Raw genomic sequence first — 21,745 nt, forward strand, 5'->3', positions numbered from 1 at the left:
TCAAACTAATCCGCATCTAATTTGGCAGTGATGTGAAAAGTACCTTTTTACTTTAATATAAGTATCCTTCCAAAATTGAAATCTATTTACTCAAACTTCAGCCCTTTACAAAAGTAAGGAAATTAATTAATTAGGTATTTCATCACAACAAACATATTTTTAGTCTTGTTAGACTTTAAATTATTTTTTTATTGGTAAAAGTGATAATGTGAGTCACTAATGTTAGTGCCACTTTATTAAAAAGGTCTGCATTGCCTTACCACACAACAAACATGTGACTTTGCCATCTGTAAAAGCAGATAACCTTCCCTGTGATGGTTTATCTAATGTATGTCTCTACTTATTGTTTTTCATACTATATGGGAATGAATGGAGACACCTGGAAGACAGAAACGTCTAAGAGTATGTTGTGAACTTAAATATATAGACATAGAGCACTGAACACAGACTATTGGCCCTAGTATTTCAATCTCAAAATTGTAAGGACTGAAAAACCGTTAATTTCGGCCTCTCGCTTGAAATGACTGCGTCTCTCTTACCACCAGATCGCGCTGTTTCACAACACATCTTTCGTTCCTTTTGGATTTCTAGTAATTCTAATAGGATAAAGCCTGTTCGTGCAAGGATTATCCTGCATGCTTGGTCTGCAGTGGGTTTACAGCTAAGAATGAATTTTATTCAAACGCAAAACAGCGTTTCAACGCAAGTGGTCGAGAGATTTGTTTCACCCTCGGATGAAATGTCAAATGAGTAATGCATTCCTCTCGTTAACGTTTTACGATCGTGCTGATTGTGTACGTGGCGAATGGTTGTTCGATGAAATCTACAATTTAAGACACGGTGGATTAAGAAATGAGGAGGACGTCCAAGTCTGTCCAGGCAGCGTCAAGGGTAATTTCAATGCATCAGATCAGGAAGCGCCTGTCAACTGACACAGAGATCGTGTAGGAGACGACAGAGGGATCGCTCTTACTACGTTTTTGTCAGTGGGAACCTAAACACCTAAAGGAAAAATGTGTCCTGCAAACATATGGAGAAGGTGAAACACAGAACGAATACAGAGTTCAACATTATAAATTACAGAAAACATCCACCACAATGGTTCCCATAAAACAGTTTACATCTGTGTCAGACAGATATAAATCCCTGAGAATATCCAGCCAACATCATCGAACACAGTCATTGATGGTTAAATATGGAAAAATAAAAATAGACTCAAGTTAAAGGGCTCATCCAATAAATAATGTAAGATGTTGCATTTTTTAATCAGTTTGTCAGAAGGGTTAACTTTCCTCATAACCCAGATTATAAAATTCCTAGGTTTTTCAGGATAGTTCTTTCTTTTCTCTCTAAGAAATTATTTGAGTTCACAATGTTGACTACTTAATGTGCTACTAAGTGACATTTCGCCCTTTGTTAAAATTTAATTAATTATTATTATTTTTGTATTCTTTTATTTTATGACTGTATATTTGCCAGTACCAACCACTCTTTCTCTGTTAATGTTTGTTGTAAAAAAAATAAAAATAAAATCAATAAACAGGCCAGAGTTCATTTGCATAAACTGGATTGCAGAAGCAGGCACATGCGCGCTAGATTGTCATCCCTCTTTTCCCAGTATAGACGATCTTTGTGTTTGGCTGTAGTGTGTGTGCGCTGAAGAAAAGCTCCTCTCCCACTGGCTGCTATGACCTAGCTACCGCCGGACGACACTTTCTGTTTTCAGGACTGACCGCCGCGTCTGATAATAGTTTTGTCGCGTTTTGGGCAATCACACATTCAACATACAGTCGTTTATGGTCGCATTGCCGCGACTTTTTCATCGTAGCTGCTGGCCTCTGAGGCTAGCTGGCTAGCGGAGCAGTGACAGAGTGGAGCCAGCTGGTCGGACAGGGGTACAGTAACGTTAGCAAACAAGCTAATTAGCCCGAAAGACTCAGCCTGGATTAACGTTAGTTAACGTTACTGTCTTTAATAAAAGAGAGCGCAAGTCTGCGGTTTTACTCACTGCGGCAAAATGAAGATAACTGTGGATTTCGAGGAATGTTTGAAGGACTCCCCACGGTTCAGGTGAGTGATGACAATCAGGCTTTTGTCCCGGTTAGTGGTTATTTATTAATCACACGGAAAAGTGACCAGCTAATAGCCTGATAACACAAGCGACTCAGCAGTAACGGTAACATAACTAACCAGCTAGCCGCTTGCTGCCTGCTGCTTTTCTATTTTTGTCTGTAAGAAAGCTGGGGCCAGCCGGGGAGGAAACCAAACATAAACTCACTGACCAGTGTGGTAAGCTCATATGGGCAGGAGCAAGCTGTTCTAGCGCTTGTTTTCTTTATATAAATTATGTAGGAAGAAGGGAATATATATTTAATAAAGTCTGTGCCAGTAACTTCATTTGCCACTGTACGGAAGCGCATTGCATTCACCAAAGGAAAAAAAATTACGAGATCAGGATCTCGTAATTACGAGAAAAGATGTCATAATTACGAGATAAGATCTCATAATTATGACATCTTATCTCGTAATTATGACATCACCTCAGCTTTCATTTTTATTGTATGCAGTACATCATACTGTAACATACTTTCCTATTTATCTGGAAAGAAATACTTTTATCAGCTAGTATTGGCAGGACAGAAAACTGGGGATGTAATTAACCTAATTAGTCTTATTTACTTGCTTAATCAATGAATTGTTTGGGCCATAAAGTGTCAGAAAATAATAGAATTGCCTCTCACAATTTCCCAAAGCTCAAGTTGACATATTCAGATAAGCCAACACCCCAAAACTGTCAAGTTTAATATTTTGATGACAAAGAAAACCAACAAAAAGTCACATTTAAGGAGCTGAAACCAGTGAATTATTTTTGCCATTTTTGCTTTAAAAATGTCTTTAACAATATTGTTGCTGATTAATTTTCTGTCGATCGACCAGTCTATGAATCATCTCAACTGGACAGGGCTCACACTTCTTCTCCCACCAGCCACATCAGGCCGTACATCCTATAATCCATATTTTATTATTTCACCTACTAGTAAATATTTGCGTGAGGAGAAGACCTCATGAGTAGTGGGTGGGTCCACTCCAGAGTGAAGAAGCTCTCCAGCAGTTTTGTCAGGTGGTGGGTGTTCACGTGATGTATTATTGGCAGCGGTGTCTTTTTCTGACATCGTCACTCCCAGCTTCTTCTCTTTTTTTTTTTTTTCAATTCATCAAGCCAAAATGTTGCGTAAAATGGGATGTTTTTTTTACAACTTCCTCCTCAGTTGCTTTGCGTTTTCCAGAGATTGGAGAAAGCGCCTGCCTCCTTCCTCCCTAAGCCCCCCCACTCCTTTTGCTGCTGCTGCAACATCCTCTCTCACAAAAAAACGAGGAACAGATGTTAGAAAGCTGTCTGCAGAAGAATGGAACAGCATTGTAAAACAACTAATTGGAGCATTTTAAAGCATCAGAATAAAGGGAACCGTCAGTCAGCTGTGTTGCTTTAGGTTGGTTGGTCTAACACTCTAGTGATGTAAGCCCCTGTGTATTACCAAGGCTGCTGGACTTTGAGGATATCAGTCATTATTATACCTTTTTATGAATTGTTTATGTACTCAAATTGGTCCAGTATTTACCAGCATTTCTTTAAAACATTGCAGTTAGTATGTATTCCAGTTCTAGTTGCATCTAGTCTGTGATGAACAATTAATTCATTTTACCAAAATCACAATATGGCCAGGCGCAATATCCAAATTGCAGGAGCTGCAACTTTTTGATAAAGGTAAAATGTATCACAGTATACCACTATAAATAAAGCATTGTGGTGCTACAGAAATGTTTTGGCTTACGAATCATATTCTCCACACGTAAGGGAGCATGCTTGTTTGGTACAGACCCTGGCAAAAATTAGATAATTTTTACATTTTTTTCTGCGAAAATGAAATGCAAAATTACCTTTCCCACTATAATTGTCACTCATATCGCAATAGACAGTCTGTCAAAATAATTGATATGAGTTATTGTTGTGTGAGTCAGTGATGTAGATTTTAGAACAAAGTTATGAAACTACTTAAGCCGGGCTGCAGACTGAGGCTGTGGTGAATATGCATTGTCTGAAACTAAAACCTTTAACCAATGACTTTCAGTCCATAAAGTATTTCCCCATAGACCTCAAACGATACCTCTTCCCTATTGAAAGTCAATAATTTTATGTATAAGGCTTGATCACAGAGTATTAATAAAAAAATAGATTATATGTCAACAAAGGCCAGCTCCAAAATTTGTTCTGAATTGAGAACTGGATTGGAAACTGCTAAACTTCAACATGACTTTGTAGACTGGATGGCTAAGTCTGCTAATTTATTAAGGAATGCTGCAGCAATATAAAGAAGGTACAGAAATGGAAACATCTCTGTGAGTGTGCATGGGCATCTATACACATAAAGTGTATTGGTCAGATTATTATAAACAACTTGATTCATGTTTAGTCAGGGAATTAATTAGCAACTTTTTTGTTCATCAATTAATATGATGGTCAAAGCTACAAAGTCATTTTGCAAGCAGAAAGCCTAAACGTTAGCTAGTTCCAACTCCTCAGTTGTGAAGAGATTGTCAATGGGCATTTTTCACTATTTTCTGACATTTATAGACGAGAAGATTAAAAAACATAATTGATTCTCTTTTGTTATCTTAACAATTCACCTGGTCGTATGTTTCCTTTGCTAAAGAGACATTTTTTGAGAGAGTGTCTACAACCCAACAGCATGTATTCTCCCACACACTCCATGGTCATCCAAACTTTATTCTTTGCGAAATATAGTTCAGCCTTTTCTCCTAAACAGAGCGCTCTGGCTCTGTACAGTATTTTCAACTCGCTGTACACATCAGGGTGCATGTGAGAGAAACCTGATATTAGCAACTAGTACAAAATAGCTGTTCATAAACCTGTCCGATGTAGCACAGGTTGTAACAAACACGTACCATTTGTGCAAAAGCAATCACAGTAATTGGTCTGCCTTATTTTTGTCAATGTTTAGCTCTGTGTCTCTGTAACTTTAAGGATAACAAATATTAGCGCCACCTGAATATTAAAATTGGAAATCTAAATCTAGTCTGTGTTTGATCATGTTAGTCTGATAGGACTAGGAAGCACCTTGCCGTGATCCTCTGCAACCAGGAGCCCAGCTTTATTAAATTTTTAGTGCCCTTTGTCCTTTATGAGAGTCATCTTTTTAAGTTTCCTGACTGCAAGTCCACTGTAGCTGCATCCTGATGGGTTGGGACTGATCAGAGAGTTTCACGGTGCAGTTTTCCACTGCGACCACCATTGTTTCACTGGTATTTTCCATTCTCGTTATGTTTGGCCCGAGAAGAGGACAGAGCGGGAGAGAAAGAAAGAATGGATGAACACATGGAATACACAGCAGTGTGGAGCAGCTCTCGCTTGCTCAACATCTGTTTCCATTTTGGTGTTCGCTTTTAACTTTGTGCCAGAGAATATGGAGCCCCCAAATGTGGAGAGGGTTGTTTTCAAGTGGTAATTTGGCACACCCCGCGTTTTTTTTTTTTCTTTTTTTTTGCTCTCATCCTCATTTTAGTCGGGAAGCTGTCTTTGGTCATAAACCATGCTTTCAGCCTAGAGGAGAGATCCATTAGTGCAAAAATTATGTATTTTTGGCGGTAAACCCTCATAGCCCAGTTTTCCACTTGAGAATAGACTCAGCCTTTCCTGGATCCTCTTCAAGTATGAGTCGAAAATTCCCTTCAGAGGGCCGTGGCTTTTCTCCCCACATGATTTAGAAGTAAATGTTTTACATATTTAAGTTGCTTGTCTGTCCTGCAAGGTACCAGCAGAGACTAGAATTAGCAAGTTTTCATATTAAATTAGCAGTATGTTGTTTGTTTTGGTAGTTCAAGAACAATAATGATGACAGTTGTTTTAGCATAGGTTCTAACCAATTGAAGAAAAATATACATCGGCTTGCTGAGGTTCTAGATGAACCACAGAGGGAAGCACAACACCAAGAGATTAATAAATAAAACATCACAAGAGTAGGATGGATGTGTTTTTATACCCAGTTGACATGAACTGCCCAGAAGTGAGCTAATTTCTTTATTTAACAGCAACCCTTTCCCCTGTCTTCACTCGCCTCTTAAACATGATAACGTGATTACTTGCTCCTGATTGGTTTTGCTGATTCTGAGCTTGGCCGAGTGCCATCCCATGAGGTCATTGGTCGAACAGTCCCGGTTGCAGTTTCCCCTGAGTCATTGACAGCAGCTGTACAGCCAGCAGATCACTGGCGGTCTTCCCTAATATAGTACCCAGAGTCTGATTAGAAGTGTTCATACTACGATACAGTATGAGCACTAACTCCTTTCCCATGGGAGTCCAGCTGTAGGCTTGTTCGCATGCTGGGCTTGTTGCAGTTTGATTTAATTGAGCTGTGGTTCATTTCCTTTTAGATGGTTATTAATAAAGGCAATTAACAGCTAATGAAATGTGAGGACTGACCCGTAGTCCTGCTTATTGGTACTGCTAGAGTTGTATTTCATGGGACAGTATAGTAAATAAGATAAAGGAAAATGTTATTTATTGTGCTGCAGAAAATGAATCTTCAATTCATAATAAACATTTCAAGTAAAAACACCAAACATTTTCTGATTCCAGCTGCTGAAATATAAAGATATTTGTAAACTTTCAGTTTTAAACTGTTGATTTGACAAAACAAAACATTGTACATTAATAGTAATAATGAAAGTAGTGGTTAGTTGGACCCCTAGTTTTTAGCTGTCAAAGTAATAACTCCTGTTTAACATTTTTATATTATTTAAGGTTTTCTCTCCTACAGAGCCGGTCACTCCTCAGACTTTACTTTAGATACTGAAAATGCTGCAGTTATGACTCCCACCATCTGCTCTGTCTTTCCTTCCTACAGCTTATGTATGACATGGGAGCGCAGGGGATGTACAAGATATGAAATTGGCCTAAATGTCCCAAGTTCCTGTATTGTGTAACTTTTTATCTTTAACTTATGACTTCATCTTGTTGATGTGGATGAAGCTCGTGCGTCAAATGGTAGGTTTTACCACAGCAGGAGCCCCCTCCATATCACCTCTCCTCCGCTCAGTAACAATTACAGGATCTACATCACAGCGCTGAAGCTCACCCCATTCTTCACATTTCCATCCACAGTAACAGATTCAGAGTGTTGAATTGTTTGCCGCCACCACTGTCATTTCAGTCCAGTGGAATAAACTTTCCTCATTCCACATTCATAAGAATGTAACAAAAAAATGTCAGAAAAGCTAACGCCTTGTTTAATCTTCTTTCTATACACTCAAACTATGACAGCAGAAGCACTAGGAGGAAGAAGAGATGACAAATACCAAATATAATTAGAAGACATCAAAGGAAAGTTGTAATGCAGAGCTATTCAACCGTCAGACATATCTAAATGGGATTAGTTATAGTCATTTTGACGTAAGCCTGCTTTGGGCTAACTGTGGAGTTTGCAGCTGTATTATGTAAGGAAATATAAATATGGGATTGGACTCTGTTCTGGCAGATACTTAACATTAAATAACTCCGTTTGGGGCAGAGGCAAAAAAGGTATTAAGACATCAAGGCGGCAAATTAAGATTATTTTCATTATTGGTTAATCTGCACAAGATGTAAAGAAAAGCAGCAAATCCTCACAATTAAGAAGCTCAAACTTTAGGTGAAGTTATTTTAGATGGTGTGTATATATAATAATAATATATAATCACGACACCGGCTCAACATTGTGATATCTGTCAGCCGTCGGCAATGAACATTGGCTTCGTCTATCGGCCCAACCTCAATTTCCAGTCAAACCAGTCAATCCCCAAAGAGCAGAACATCTTCGTTAGAAATACTGGATGTTCCAATAAGGAGGAAAGTGAAACTGTGTGAAGAGCAGATGGTCTTTGAAGTGTAGACGTCTGTGCCCCAGGCCCACAGAAGACTCGATTGTGTTGGCAGCTCGGACGACAAACCTGTTCAGCTACCTCACTCCTGCATGCAGAGTGCACACAGCCTGCTGGCCCATTGCCAACAGCTACACAGAGCCAGAGAGGCGGCACTCTTTGTTTTGGATCATGGTCGTTGAATCGCTGCAACAACAAAAAAATTTGTTGCCTTTGTTTTTATAGAAGATGTTACAACAGTATAGAGTCAGAGCTCTGACTAATAGGTGGAGGGCACAGGAAGGATATAAGGCTTTGTCTATTTCTGATGTTAATTTTGGTTGGTTGTTGGCAGTGTACCTACTACTAAAATAAAATACTTTTATGTAGATGTTTACTCAAAGTAGCTAAAACAACAGATTTTAGTGGATTCCCAGGCAACCCTAAAAGTGTTGGTGCTGTGTCTACCAGATTCAATTTAAGGTGGTATTGTGTCCTGATCTAAAGAAGGTTTAGATCAAAGTTTTTGGGTAATAGATTATAATTTACCAAAATCAACCAAAGACCCGCTGGTTCCAGCTTCTCAGATGTGAAATTTTGGTGCTTTCTCTTTTTTATATAATTGTAACTGGACTATATTTAAGTTTTGGTCTATTTAAAGACTTTCAAGAAGATTCTCATTCAGATATCCAAATGTAATAGATTTTCCAAAGTAGAAAATTTCATGTTGACATTTAGACTAGCTGTCTAGCTATGATAGGTTACTAGGTCACGTGTATATTAATGTGAATAAGGCAGATGGACAGTTTAAAAGGCATGGTGGTCATATTATGATATACAGGTGAAACTCGAAAAATTAGCTTATCGTGCAAAAGTTAATTTATTTCAGTAATTCAGCTTAAAAGGTGAAACTAATATATTATATAGACTCATTACATGCAAAGTGAGATATTTCAAGACTTTATTTGATATAATTTCGATGATTATGGCTTACAGCTTATGAAAACCCCAAATTCAAAATCTCAGAAAATTAGAAGAGGTTCAGTATTGTAGGCTCAAAGTGTCACACTCTAATCAGCTAATTAATCCAAAAAACCTGTAAAGGGTTCCTGAGCCCTTAATTGGTCTCTCAGTCTGGTTCAGTGGAATTCACAATCATGGGGAAGACTGCTGACCTGACAGTTGTGCAGAAAATCATCTTTGACAGCCTCCACAAGGAGGGAAAGCCTCAAAAGGTAATTGCAAAAGAAGTTGGATGTTCTCAAAGTGCTGTATCAAGGCACATTAATAGAAAATTAAGTGGAAGGGGAAAGTGTGGAAGAAAAAGGTGCACAAGCAGCAGGGATGACTGTAGCCTGGAGAGAATTGTCAGGAAAAGGCCATTCAAATGTGTGGGGGAGCTTCACAAGGAGTGGACTGAGGCTGGAGTTACTGCATCAAGAGCCAGTACACACAGACGGGTCCTGGACATGGGCTTCAAATGTCGTATTCCTCTTGTCAAGCCGCTCCTGAACAACAAACAACGTCAGAAGCGTCTTACCTGGGCTAAAGGAAAAAAAGAACTGATCTGTTTCTTAGTGGTCCAAAGTCCTCTTTTCTGATGAGAGCAAATTTTGCATCTCATTTGGAAACCAAGGTCCCAGAGTCTGGAGGAAGAATGGAGAGGCACACAATCCAAGATGCTTGAAGTCCAGTGTGAATTTTTCACAGTCTGTGTTGGTTTGGGGAGCCATGTCATCTGCTGGTGTTGGTCCACTGTCTCTTTATTAAGTCCAGAGTCAGCGCAGCCGTCTACCAGGACATTTTAGAGCACTTTATGCTTCCTTCAGCAGACGAGCTTTATGGAGATGCTGACTTCATTTTCCAACAGGACTTGACACCTGCCCACACTGCCAAAAGTACCAAAACCTGGTACAATGACCATGGGATTACTGTGCTTTATTGGCCAGCAAACTCGCCTGACCTGAACCCAATAGAGAATCTATGGGGCATTGCTAAGAGAAAGATGAAAGACATGAGACCGAACAATGCAGAAGAGCTGAAGGCCGCTATTGAAGCATCCTGGTCTTCCATAACACCTCAGTAGTGCCACAGGCTGATAGCATCCATGTCACGCCGCATTGAGGCAGTAATTCATGCAAAAGGGGCCCAAACCAAGTACTGAGTACATATGCATGATTATACTTTTCAGAGGGCTGACATTTCTGTATTTAAAATCCTGTTTTTTATTGATTTCATGTAATATTCTAATTTTCTGAGATTTTGAATTTGGGGTTTTCATAAGCTGTATGCAATAATCATCGAAATTATATCAAATAAAGGCTTGAAATATCTCACTTTGCATGTAATGAGTCTATATAATATCTTAGTTTCACCTTTTCAGTTGAATTACTGAAATAAATTAACTTTTGCACGATATGCTAATTTTTTGAGTTTCACCTGTACTATCCTTTAATATTGTCAGTTTATTAGGGTGCAAATATCAGAACTAACAGTGTTAGAATCTCAACAAGAATAATATAATCCAAGCAGGTGGCTTTACTTATAGACATACAGTAATGTGGATCTCTGTCTGGCGTATACTGTGGATTAGTGTCCCTTTGCGTGATCTTGGTCAACTTAAAGTGAAATAGGACCCAAACATTCCCTCAGTGATGCTGAATTGGCCTCTTTCTCACTCATGTGGTTTTCAAGGCAGCTGTTTTTTTTTTTTTCTTCTCTTCATGGGCTTCATACCACTCGTCTGTCTTTATTTAACCCCGGCTAAACACTCACACCCAAATAACACTTAAACTAGGATGTCTTAGTTTGCTAATTTATATTGTTGCATTTGGTGAAAAGGCTAGTAATCATACGTTGCTATTTCCTTTTACTTTTCTGCTGGAATTTACCTCTTAACCCCAGTTTTGTCACAGAGGGACAGTCCCCTCTTAGCTGTAAGGATCAAAAAATGTGGTGGATATGATTTCTCTGTGGTGCTGAATGAGTAAAACCAGAGACTGTGAACACATGAACTTGGGAACATTTACTTTTTTAATACAGTTTTCTTTGACAGTTTATTAGGAGTTAGAACAGAATCAACTTCAAAAGGCAAGGTTTTAATGACATAAAGTAGATTAGAGCCTAGAGTGCAATGTTGGCAGGGTACATTTTCTATTTCACCATTTTAATTCTCCACCTTATTTTAGTGTTTACTTACTACTTGAATCTGCTTCCTTTCCCTTCAGTTTTCCTACAATACCAACCAAAATATAGTGGACCAAACTATAACATTTGTGTGCTTGATAAAACCATACTACTATCATGATTAAGGGCTGTATCCCATCTTTCAAAATGCACAAATTATTCTCCTACAAATCACTTGAAATTATCAAATGATGCAATGAATGAAATGTAGCCCCCAAATGGCATACAATGACTTGGTCTTGTCCACTGATAAAATCTTCACCACATAAAGCCCTCTTTACCTGTCTGCTATGGCGGCAGGTGCTGCTTCTTTTTAGTTTGCAGCCTGATATCGGATGTTTGGCCAGAATACCTGCATCATCCACTCGGTCTGCTTATCACCCAGTCTGTTATCACACTACCTGTGCTGTTGAGAGATGCAAGCTTATTGACGCCATATTACAATGTTTGGATAACACTGTATCGCTTTATTAAGAATGTAGAAGTGTGTCTGAATGTTCTAGGAAAACAAAAGCCCCCCCATTCACTCTTGTTTAGTAGGTAGTAAGTAGGGAAAATATTTGATGGCTACATCTCTTATTTTCTAATGCTTTCTGATGTCTGAGAGTGTTAGATGCAGATAATCTCTGCCCTGTCTGACGGAGAGCATAAAAGTGATTTCTCATGGCCATCAGGAGAGTCTTTGCTTTCTTTAACCCCCCAAAAAACCCAGAATCATGATTTCAACTCAGAGACGGCACTTCAACCTGACACATTGACTCATTGTTACTGATGTCAGTCTCAGTACACCTTACCTACAAATACTTGCACTCTTCATTGTCATGTTCTGAGAACTTGAGATAAAGACATTCAATGGTTGTTTATCTCAAGGTTTGTATAAACCATCTGATTTCCTTTTTTATATGTGCTTTGTTGTGCAATGACTGAGGGACAAGGTAGTGGAAATACTGAGGCCCTTGTTTGACCTGCAAAAACCTTAAGAAGTTTGGTAGGTAGTTTGAAGAATCAAGATAAACAGCAAGCAGATCGGCTACATAATATTTAGCGCTGTGTAACATGGTGGGTCATTACACCAGTTCACGGGTGCCCCATACCAAACAACTTTTGTAGTCAGAGGTCACTATTCTACAGCAAAACTGCCAGCAGGTCAGACACAACAGCAGACCATCAGGACCACACCGCTCAAAACAGACCCACACAATGTTGAACTGGAACCAAAGACACTATCATAAATACAGTCTGCATTATCATATCTAATTCCTAATTTTTATCATTTCAAGTTTTAACTTTCAACTTTTTTTTTTGTAGCAAATATCTCCTTTCCTACTGCTAATGTTGTCTGTGAATGCGTTCAATAAAGCAGTAGTCATACACTGTTGTGGAATTTTTGGTCTCTGTGTACTGTCTAGTACGAGTGAAAACAAATATGCTTATTGTAGAAAGACTCATATAATACTGAAAATTAAATTATAACCTCTATATTGATGTCAAAATGTGTATCTAGTATAACTAATCGTCAATTTCACTGCTCATGCCTAAGCACCATTGTTGGCTAACAGTTAGGTCTATATAAAATATGAAATGATATAGTTGTAATGAAATGACAGGGTGGGCTATCAGCTAGCTAACATCAGATAGCTCATTTAAAGTAAAATAAATGCCCATTACGAAACTCTGAAGGTAGGAAAGTTAAGTATATTAAAGCAGTTAGATAGTTAACTTCTGACATTAACTTACAGTGTCTCCACCAGCGTGTGGTGGACTGGACTGGAGCAGCTGTGCTGCGAGTGATGTGGGCAGACAAGACGTTCAACTAACGTCAAGGTTAGGAAATGGTACGGTCCATTTAGGGCTTTCAGAAATCTGCTTAAATATAAGGCATGAATATGGGAAATATATTGTAATATTTACAATGACTGGTAAGAAAGACCCCCCTGAACTCTTGTTTTTGCCTCTTTTAGGGGGGTCCAAGCTTTAATTAGGGGGGTCAGACCCCTGTAATTCGAACCATGGGTAAATCACCGATCGGTCTGCGGTCACCAGTCGTTATGTGTGAACTACTCAAAGACACATCAAAACGGTTCCCTGGTGCATCGTAGACACCAGCCAGATATGCAGCATGCCAAATATCTGGAGGAGTTGGCCGACTCGACTAGAGCCCGACCAATATGGGTTTTTGGGGGCCAATGCCGATATTAAAGTGAAAACGAGCCGATCAATGAACCGATATTTAGATTTAGAGAATGATTTGGATAGTAGATCCCTTTACTGTATAAACTACACTTAGAACAGGTCGATATTGAAAGCTGGTATGTATGTGGACTATAAAACCTTTTCCTAAATGGATTATGTTAATAAAATAGATTACTGTCTCAAAAAATGAATATGTAAACAATTGCACATCAATAAATGTTCCTGGAACATGCAACTTTTTCAGCCATCTGTAAACAGAAAGAGTGAGAGATGATAAGCAAGTGTATTTCACTTTACACATAATCTGCCATAATTCCAATGTAGCATATTCACATGTAGTTTCCCTTTACCAGCACTCTTCTAACCAAAGCTACGAGAAACCATCATCTGTCAAAATCATGCCGTCTATGATACAGTGAGCTGTTGTTGAATGACTAACACAACGAGCTGCAACTTTGAGATTTCATTTAACTAACGTTATAACTACAACCAGAGACGTTACAGCTCTGACAGCATTTCACATCTACAACGTCACACAAAGAGGAGCTACAGGAAGCCGAGTTAGATTCTTGTTCAGCTCACGTTTATTTACATGTCCGGCAGACATGCCGACTAACTGCAGACAGTCGGCTCGCAGATATATTTAGAATACACCAGAAACTATAGTTTAATGGCTTATTATGATGTTAGCGCTCCTCCACTGATAAACACGGCATTAGCTTTGTGGCTAATTTAGCAACGGGCGGCGGCTGCTGTAACGTTACGTGATTTTAGAGATTATTTAGAAGTGATGAACTAGGGACAAATTGGAACCAAAGTGGACCGTTCACTAACTGCCACACTGTTTCAGAATAAATCTACAGTTATGTCTGTCAGCTAGCTTCCAACACCCAGCTAGCCCTCTGGTGGGCAAACTATGCAACACCCATGACATGAGTGAAGGATCTGACTTTTTGTTTCTTTTTTAATTGTCACATATCAGCCGTTATAAACGGTCAATGCCGATTAAATGCAATTGGCCGATATCAGCCGGCCGATAAATCGGTCGGACTCTAGACTCGACATGCACATCCAGCCAATGAGAGCAGGCAGCTGGCAGAGCAGGCAGCTACTTTTTCACTGCAAAAAACTTTTTACTCACCTCCAGCTCTCTCTGTAGCACAGACGATCCCTGCTACTTGCGTGTGCTAATCCATTCTTTCACCCATATTCTTTGTCTTTGTTATTCTAAAGATAGCAATTATAAACAGCTATTTCGTGTGTATTGTCGCGTCATTTCCCGTTTCACATTTCATGTATTTTCTTGACAAAACGCGGTTTGAAGACTAGACATCGGGTGACACAGCCACTGTCAGCTCGTGTAGTGTGTCACCCCCTGTCACCAATCAGTCACGTAGTGTGAACGCCACAACCACTTCAAGACTCTCATCACAAGATGTCAAGTTGTGTAGTCTCAACAGCATGGCGATCGGCCAACACTGAAGGCTGTGGTCTGCATGCGCCTTTAAACACGTGCTTTGGGGAACAGCATTTACATAATAACTAAAATGTAGTTTATAAACCTGAGCAGAGCACAGGGCTATTGGCTAGTTCATTATGCAGAGGGTGTTATCTGTGTACTTTGGTGTTTAATGCGACTCAAGTCTCATAACTGCTATATGCCTGACGACTCGAGCAGTACTGAAGGTATATTAAACTCTTGACCTACTCTAGCCATAAAGAAAAAAATTCCAGAATTGGAGTTCTACTTACCCTTGTAATTCCAGGTGATTCATGATCCAACTCTTTCCACTTAAGTGTTTATATTTTTCTGAATAAACGGAGAGAAAGAATTGTCACCCCAGATGAGAAGTATATCAGATTATGAATTTTGCACACTGTTACAACCCTCCCAGAATCAGAAGTCAGTATATCATTGTCAGTTCAATGTTCAGGCTGAGGACTGCTGGTGTTTCTCTGAATTTCCCTCTAAATATATATATATATTGTGTGGGTGGGTGGGTGGGTGATTCACACCTTGGATATGTAACTGCAATGTATTGCTCTTTCCATGGTTTATAGCAGTCTATCACTGCATATTATTCAGTGAAGAAGAGGTGTGTTATAAAATAAAAGTGCATGTCTCTCGTTCTCTCATTCTTTCTGCTTCTGCTCATTATCCAGACTCAGGCTGGACCTGCTCCAAGGTCAGAGTTATGAGGCAATGGCCCAGATTTTAATTTTGCCAGGGCCCCTCCTTTTCTTATCCTCTGTCAGCACTTTCACAAGTCCCCCCGCTGGCTCAAGTTACAAGATTAGAAGGAAAATGTCGTGTTCTCGTGGTTGCATAGAAAGCCAGAGAGTGACTGGCTGGATTAATTTAGATTTCCAAGGTAAATTTTTCTAAACCACTATTTTTCCAGGGACAGATGGCTGAGTGTGCCTGAGCTTTTCCAGGCCATCCTGCCTCCAATTCACATCTAAGAGCTGCCCGCTCTGTCCTGTTGTTTGCTCCTGAGCAGCTACACCTGTGCAAGTGCTTTTAAGGAAAAAGCGACAGGCATTGTTGAGAGACTGAAGAATAGAGTATTACTAGATCTGCTTAGCTAGCATATCTGTATTTAGAAATTTTAATTACAGAATAATTGGAAGACCCATGCTTCAATTTCTCAGTCAAAGCTTTTATTTGATTGATAAATGAAGGTATTATGGTAGTGGCTTTTGTGTGAGCATATCAGTGTAATTGCGCTATCCCCTCATGGTTTTTCGTAAGATTGCACCCTATTCATCCAGGGAAGCCTGATCCGGGACATGCTGCTCTTCGAATGCTTTGGCCCTTCGTAGGGATGCACCGAAATGAAAATTCTTGGCTGAAGCATTTTTTCCATTTATTTTGCCTTTTTTTACCATCGCATTAATTAAATAGTCAAAATGTGCTCCTTACTCAGTGTTTCCCACAGGATTTGGAGAGACTATGGTGGGTGGGTCCGAGGCCCCAGAGAGTCCGGTAAAGTAAATCACGTGTTCATTTACTTTTAATGGACACACGTTTTATACTTTCTGTGGATATAATCCAATTAATCTTGTTTCCATACTGTATAGACACCTTATTTTGAAAACCAGAATCTGTCACATAAATTCATCAAGTACGACCCAATTTGATAAATAATGTTGTATGTGGTTCTCGTATCGCGAAACATTACGACTTTACAGCCTCTCTTCAGGTAGGACTCTCATACTGCAACACGTATCTTTGTAAAGAGAGAAAATAACCAGATAAAGTCGCAAACCTGCCTCTCAGCTAGCACTGGTCTGTTTCAGTTACCTTAAAGGCTTGAATACGTGTGCACTCCCAAATTTAGAATAGACACACTAGAAAGAGGCCGATATTGAAAGCTGTTCTGTATGTAGGCTATAATACCTTTTCCTAAATGGATTATATTAATAAAATAGATTACAGTTTCACCAACTTCACCTGTAAACAATTGCACATCAATAAATATTTGCTGCAGGAAGGTGCAACTGTAAATAGATTGCTGAAAGATTCAATGTAGCATATTCACATCTAGTTTATCCCTGTACTAACACTCTTTAACTCACTTAATAATAATCCAAAGCTACGAGAAACTGTTTGTCAACCGCCATCTGACTCTAAAACATGCCGTCTATGATAATGTTACAGTGACCTGCTGTTGAATGCATCTAATACTAAATGACTGTCTACAACGAGGACTTGCAACATTGAGATTTCATTTAACTATAAAGCACTGGATATACTTGCTTTTAACTACACGTTTGCGTACGCACGATGGCTCCCACGCGTATCTTGCGTTCCTTTGGAGGGTAGGTTGTGCACATCCAGGAATGAATGCTCATCTCCTTACAGCACACATACAGCTCACATCCCCCACTTACAAGGCTGTCCTTTCATCACTTCCCAGGAAACTCAACAAACGTAACCTATTGGCCTCAGGTGAAGATACCAACGATGGTCGTTCAGTCTTGACCTCTGGTTGTCCTAACGACCATAACGACTGTCGTTACAGCAACCAGGAACACTAACGAACCAGCGGTATCGATGACCCTGGCAAACGACCCCACTGAGGTTAAATAGCTAAGTTTCCCTGCCAGTCAGTCAGAACTGAAGAAGTCCTTTGGATGAGGGACGAAACGTCTTCCAGTATCTTCAACCAAGTCCAGTTGCCCTTGACTTTAACCTTCGTTGGATTACCATATTAAGTAGTTCAGTCATACATGTTTTCTTTTGTAATGTGATCTAGTGAGTCCACACTTTTCTTCTGTGGCTTTGGCGTTCACTGTTAATCTTGCAGTGGTGCCTTTTGCTGCTCAGTTTTTTCACTAAAATGCCATCAACGATCACTGCATTATCAGCTCAAACTTTATGAACTTAATCCAGTGTTTCTGTTATTAACTTAGTAGGGTGAACTTTAATGTGGCTGAAGTTGCCAACATAAATGAAGAGTAATTACTAGGGTGAAGAACACAAACTGCCCTAGTTTTGTAATTAATAGGCGCACCTGAGTTCAAGGCCGGCATCTTTCCGGCCAGCATCTTTCCTGCTGATGTGTCCATGAGTGAAGTAAAGTAAGACTCTTCATACATAAGTAGTGGTAGTTGCATCTTATTTATGGTGTTTACTATGTACAATAGTAGAGCCACTTATCAGCCACTTGTGTACCTTTCCTACACTGAAGAACAGTCACAGTAACATGTTAAACTACTCAGATTATTATCAAAAAAAATTTCTATGTGTTTTGCTTGTGTCGGTCATGTTGCTGCTATTATATGCACAGCCGTTTGAGAAATGCTTTGTGATATTGGGCTATCAAACTCTGACTTGACTTGAAACATGAGCAGAAATTAATTCACCAAGCCTGTGCTTGGATGAGGTTCTTGAGCTGCTTCTTCCCCTGTCGTGGCATTCTCATACTCGTAGGCTGTTGATCATGTGGAGAACCAAGCTGTGCTTTTTCATGTTTTGAAGGGCAGAATGCCAGACCTGACCCCAGGCCTGTGGCATTACCCAAAATGGCAGCTCTCAGTTTGACTGCCTCTTATGGTGTGTGTTTCTGCACGTGCTTGTGTTAGTAGTGTAGAAGTGTATATTATCATGTCTAATACTTATAGTTTTCAGACACTTGAAAAATATGAATGTGTTGGTGAAATTGAATTGTTACATTTAACTTTCAGTTCCCTCTATATTTAAAAAAGCAAGATCTTGATATAAGATGCAACAATCGGGCAAATGTTTGTACCATAATCATGGAGCATGATCACATGAAAATGGTAGAGTAATTAAGCTATAACGTTTGTGGTAACTGCTGTTCTAATGCTTTTTATGTGTGTGCCTTTTTTTTTTGCTTTCCTTCTACTTAAGGTTGAAATAGAGTATTATCATGTGGAATATTAAATGCTTTCACTTGTGAGGGAAGTGTAATATAGCGTGGCTTTATCTTCATTAGTCTGTATACAGGACAGATGGTAAATGGGGAAAATGGTAATAATGCGACAAAGATGGTAAACCAAATGGGCACAGAGGGAGTTTATGTCCTTTACATAAGGATTCCCCTGCAGTGTATCTTTTATCTTCTTGTCAACATCTAGCATATGAATGCCTTTCAATGTTAGTGAAGTTGATCTTACTGAGTCATTGTTACACTTGATTTCAATTGCTTTTTTTCTTTCCCCACAGAGCCACCATAGAGGAAGTGGAGGGGGATGTGTGTGAATTGGAATCCAAGCTCGACAAAGTGAGTACCACCCTTGAAAAACATTGCTTAATTGTTCAGTTGTTCTACTGTGTGAACTAGCAAGCTACAGAGGCCATCCTGTTAAGTGGAAAGTTGCAGGTTTGTCTCTGGCCCCAGTATATCCCCTGGCAGATTGCCTTTGAGTAAGACTAATATAGACACCATGCTTGCACTAAAACATGTGGGGGTGTTTCAAAAGTGCACGACACCCTTTACACTGTACTATAATTGGACAATTTACTTCTACAATTCCTAAAAATAATGGCTGACCCCAGTGTTTCAGATGCTCCAGTGATTCTATTCGTTGCCAACACAGTGGGAAATTAAAACCAACTGCCAGCCAAATGGCGGCAAATAGCCTGTAATCATCTTTTATTCTAACAATCACATTATTTTAAATCAAAATCATAAAAAGGTGGCCTTTTTTGGGGGGGGGGTATAAAAAAGATTTAGTTTGCAGGCAGTGTTATAGTAAGATCAGGAACATGAACCGTTATGCTGTCTTTATGAGTGGTGAAAAACAAAGCAATTTTAATTGACTTTAGCCTGGCTTGTAGCTGTTAACTAACTAGCTAACAGTCTGGACCAACTCTGCTGTGAAGAGTAGAAGACGACACAGTAAGCAGTGGCAAACACAACACACAGCCTTTTAGAAACTATTATACTGCAATCTGAGTTTATCTACGTACTTTATCTCTTTCTAAAATAACATAACTACCCCTCACATACTGGGAAAGAGTCCCTTACATGAACAAACCCGCTGGACTTTGTCAGACACACAGGTTAGCCACAAAGCCACCTTCCTGAAAGAGGGAGCCTCGGCCGGTAACACACAGATGCAGTTAGGTTGTGGGTGTATTAAGGTCCATTACTTAAGCAAAAGTACTAATACCAGCTCCAATTTGAAAATATTCCACTACAAGTAAAGGTTGTGCATTCTGAACTGTACTAAGGTAAAAGTATACAAGATTGATGGCAAGATTTGCTTGTGCAGTAAAATGGTCCCTGACACCGTTTTACATGTATGTAAAACATCATGAGATGTTTTATAAACATCATATGATGTTAATGGATTAATATTACTCCTGCATTAATGTGTATGTTGCATTTTACTGCTGTGGGTGTTTATGGTTGAGCTAAGCCTGGGCACAATAATGATAATTATCGCAATATAATTTTCCTCAATAACAATATAATAAATGTTTGATTTAATTCATTTGAATCACAAACTAATTAGCACTTAATTTTTCTATTAAGATATATATTTTGTTGAGGAAAAGGGACTGAGAAAAGATTTTATCCTAATTGTATTGAATGTTCTGCCTCAGTTTTGTTTCGTGATTAACTGTTTGGCATGAAGTGTGACCATAAAGAATAGCTTAAAACCATCTAAAGACATAATGATTGGACATTTATCGTGATAATTATCGATATCGAATGATAGGAAATCTTTTAGCGTGATGACCATAGGCGGAGGTAGTGTGGGTGCATGGGGGCGGCCGACCCAGGGCCCCGGCTTGTTGGGGGCCCCCTAAGTGGACCATGAAGTTAGTTCAGTTAATTGTTATGGACACAAACAAACAGCGTTATATGTCGCTGCCCTGCACTGGGTGAAGTTCTTATCATCTTATCAAATGAAACAGTACCTTCACTCGTGGTTTCAATGGTAAACCACCATAAGAATTACCAACCAAAAATTTGGACAACTACCAAAAAAACCACACTAGATTCTAAGGAGACACGTTTTAATAAACATAAATCATAAATTATCATTTGTATTTCAAACAAATGGCAAACTTATTATCACATTTTAACAAAACTCCCTTCACCCTCAAGCATCATGGGAATTCTGAGGGAGGGACGTGTGTCAGCGTGTGCGCAGCGGTTTATTTACGGCTTCAACTTCCACTGGAAGCAGCAGCGGAGCGTGCAGCCTGCCCCACTTTAATGACCTTTTTGTGCTCCTACTACATTCTTAAAAGCTCTCTGGCTCGCTTTCGTTCCTCGTATTGACGGGTGCATCTAGCAACTACCACAGGGAGCATTTCAGAATAAGAGCGTTTTACCTGCCGGATTTTGCCGACATGTTTAGATTTTGTTGATTTGGTGATTAGTGCTTGCTTTTTGTGCTTCTACTATGATTAAGAAGGCTACGTAGTAAAATTCTTTAATTTTTTTGTCTAATTTAACAGTGTTTATTGTTGATATACAATCGGAAGTCTGTAACGAGTATTTTATTTTGAAGATTAACCGAATTCTCTGCCGTTTCTGTTGTCTGACTTCCTGCCCGGTTCATCTGCGCTGTGCTGCTTGACGCTGTGACGCTTCTTCGCACTGCAGTGCTTCTGGTGTAAGCACAAATATTTAGTAGAATGGCTGCTCCGGCAGCAGAGAAGCAGACAGACTATGTGGACTTTTGGAGTGAGTATGGGGTCACGTAAACTTGGTTAATATGACTTTGTAGCAGGTGGGCCCACAATGAAGCTTCGCCCCCACTGCGCTGAGAGTCTAGCTCCGCCCCCGGTGAGAACATTTCTGTCCATATCGCCCAGCCCTAGGTTGTGCTAATTTTAACTACTTTATACATTATTGAGTAGTTGTAATCTACAGCAATGCATCATCTTCTAAAAGATCATCATGTTTGCACTATTTGAGAATGCACGTAATGTTATTTTAGACAAAATGTGGATATCGAGGTGTCG

General features: G+C 39.4%; 1 protein-coding gene across 2 annotated transcripts in view; it reads left to right on the top strand.

Annotated features, from left to right (window-relative positions):
* Nucleotides 1-1,628: 1,628 nt before the first annotated feature.
* The window catches only part of LOC123970916 (arf-GAP with coiled-coil, ANK repeat and PH domain-containing protein 2-like), a 57,042-nt gene continuing 36,925 nt past the window's right edge, over nucleotides 1,629-21,745 (top strand). For both annotated transcript variants that reach the window (XM_046049307.1, XM_046049308.1), the window contains exons 1-2: nucleotides 1,629-2,070; nucleotides 18,986-19,043. In XM_046049307.1, the coding sequence (XP_045905263.1) occupies nucleotides 2,018-2,070; nucleotides 18,986-19,043 (111 nt within the window). In that variant the 5' untranslated portion in view covers nucleotides 1,629-2,017. The remainder of the gene's footprint in view (nucleotides 2,071-18,985; nucleotides 19,044-21,745) is intronic.

The sequence above is a fragment of the Micropterus dolomieu genome, linkage group LG05 (genome assembly GCF_021292245.1).
Source record: "Micropterus dolomieu isolate WLL.071019.BEF.003 ecotype Adirondacks linkage group LG05, ASM2129224v1, whole genome shotgun sequence".
Taxonomy (NCBI): domain Eukaryota; kingdom Metazoa; phylum Chordata; class Actinopteri; order Centrarchiformes; family Centrarchidae; genus Micropterus; species Micropterus dolomieu.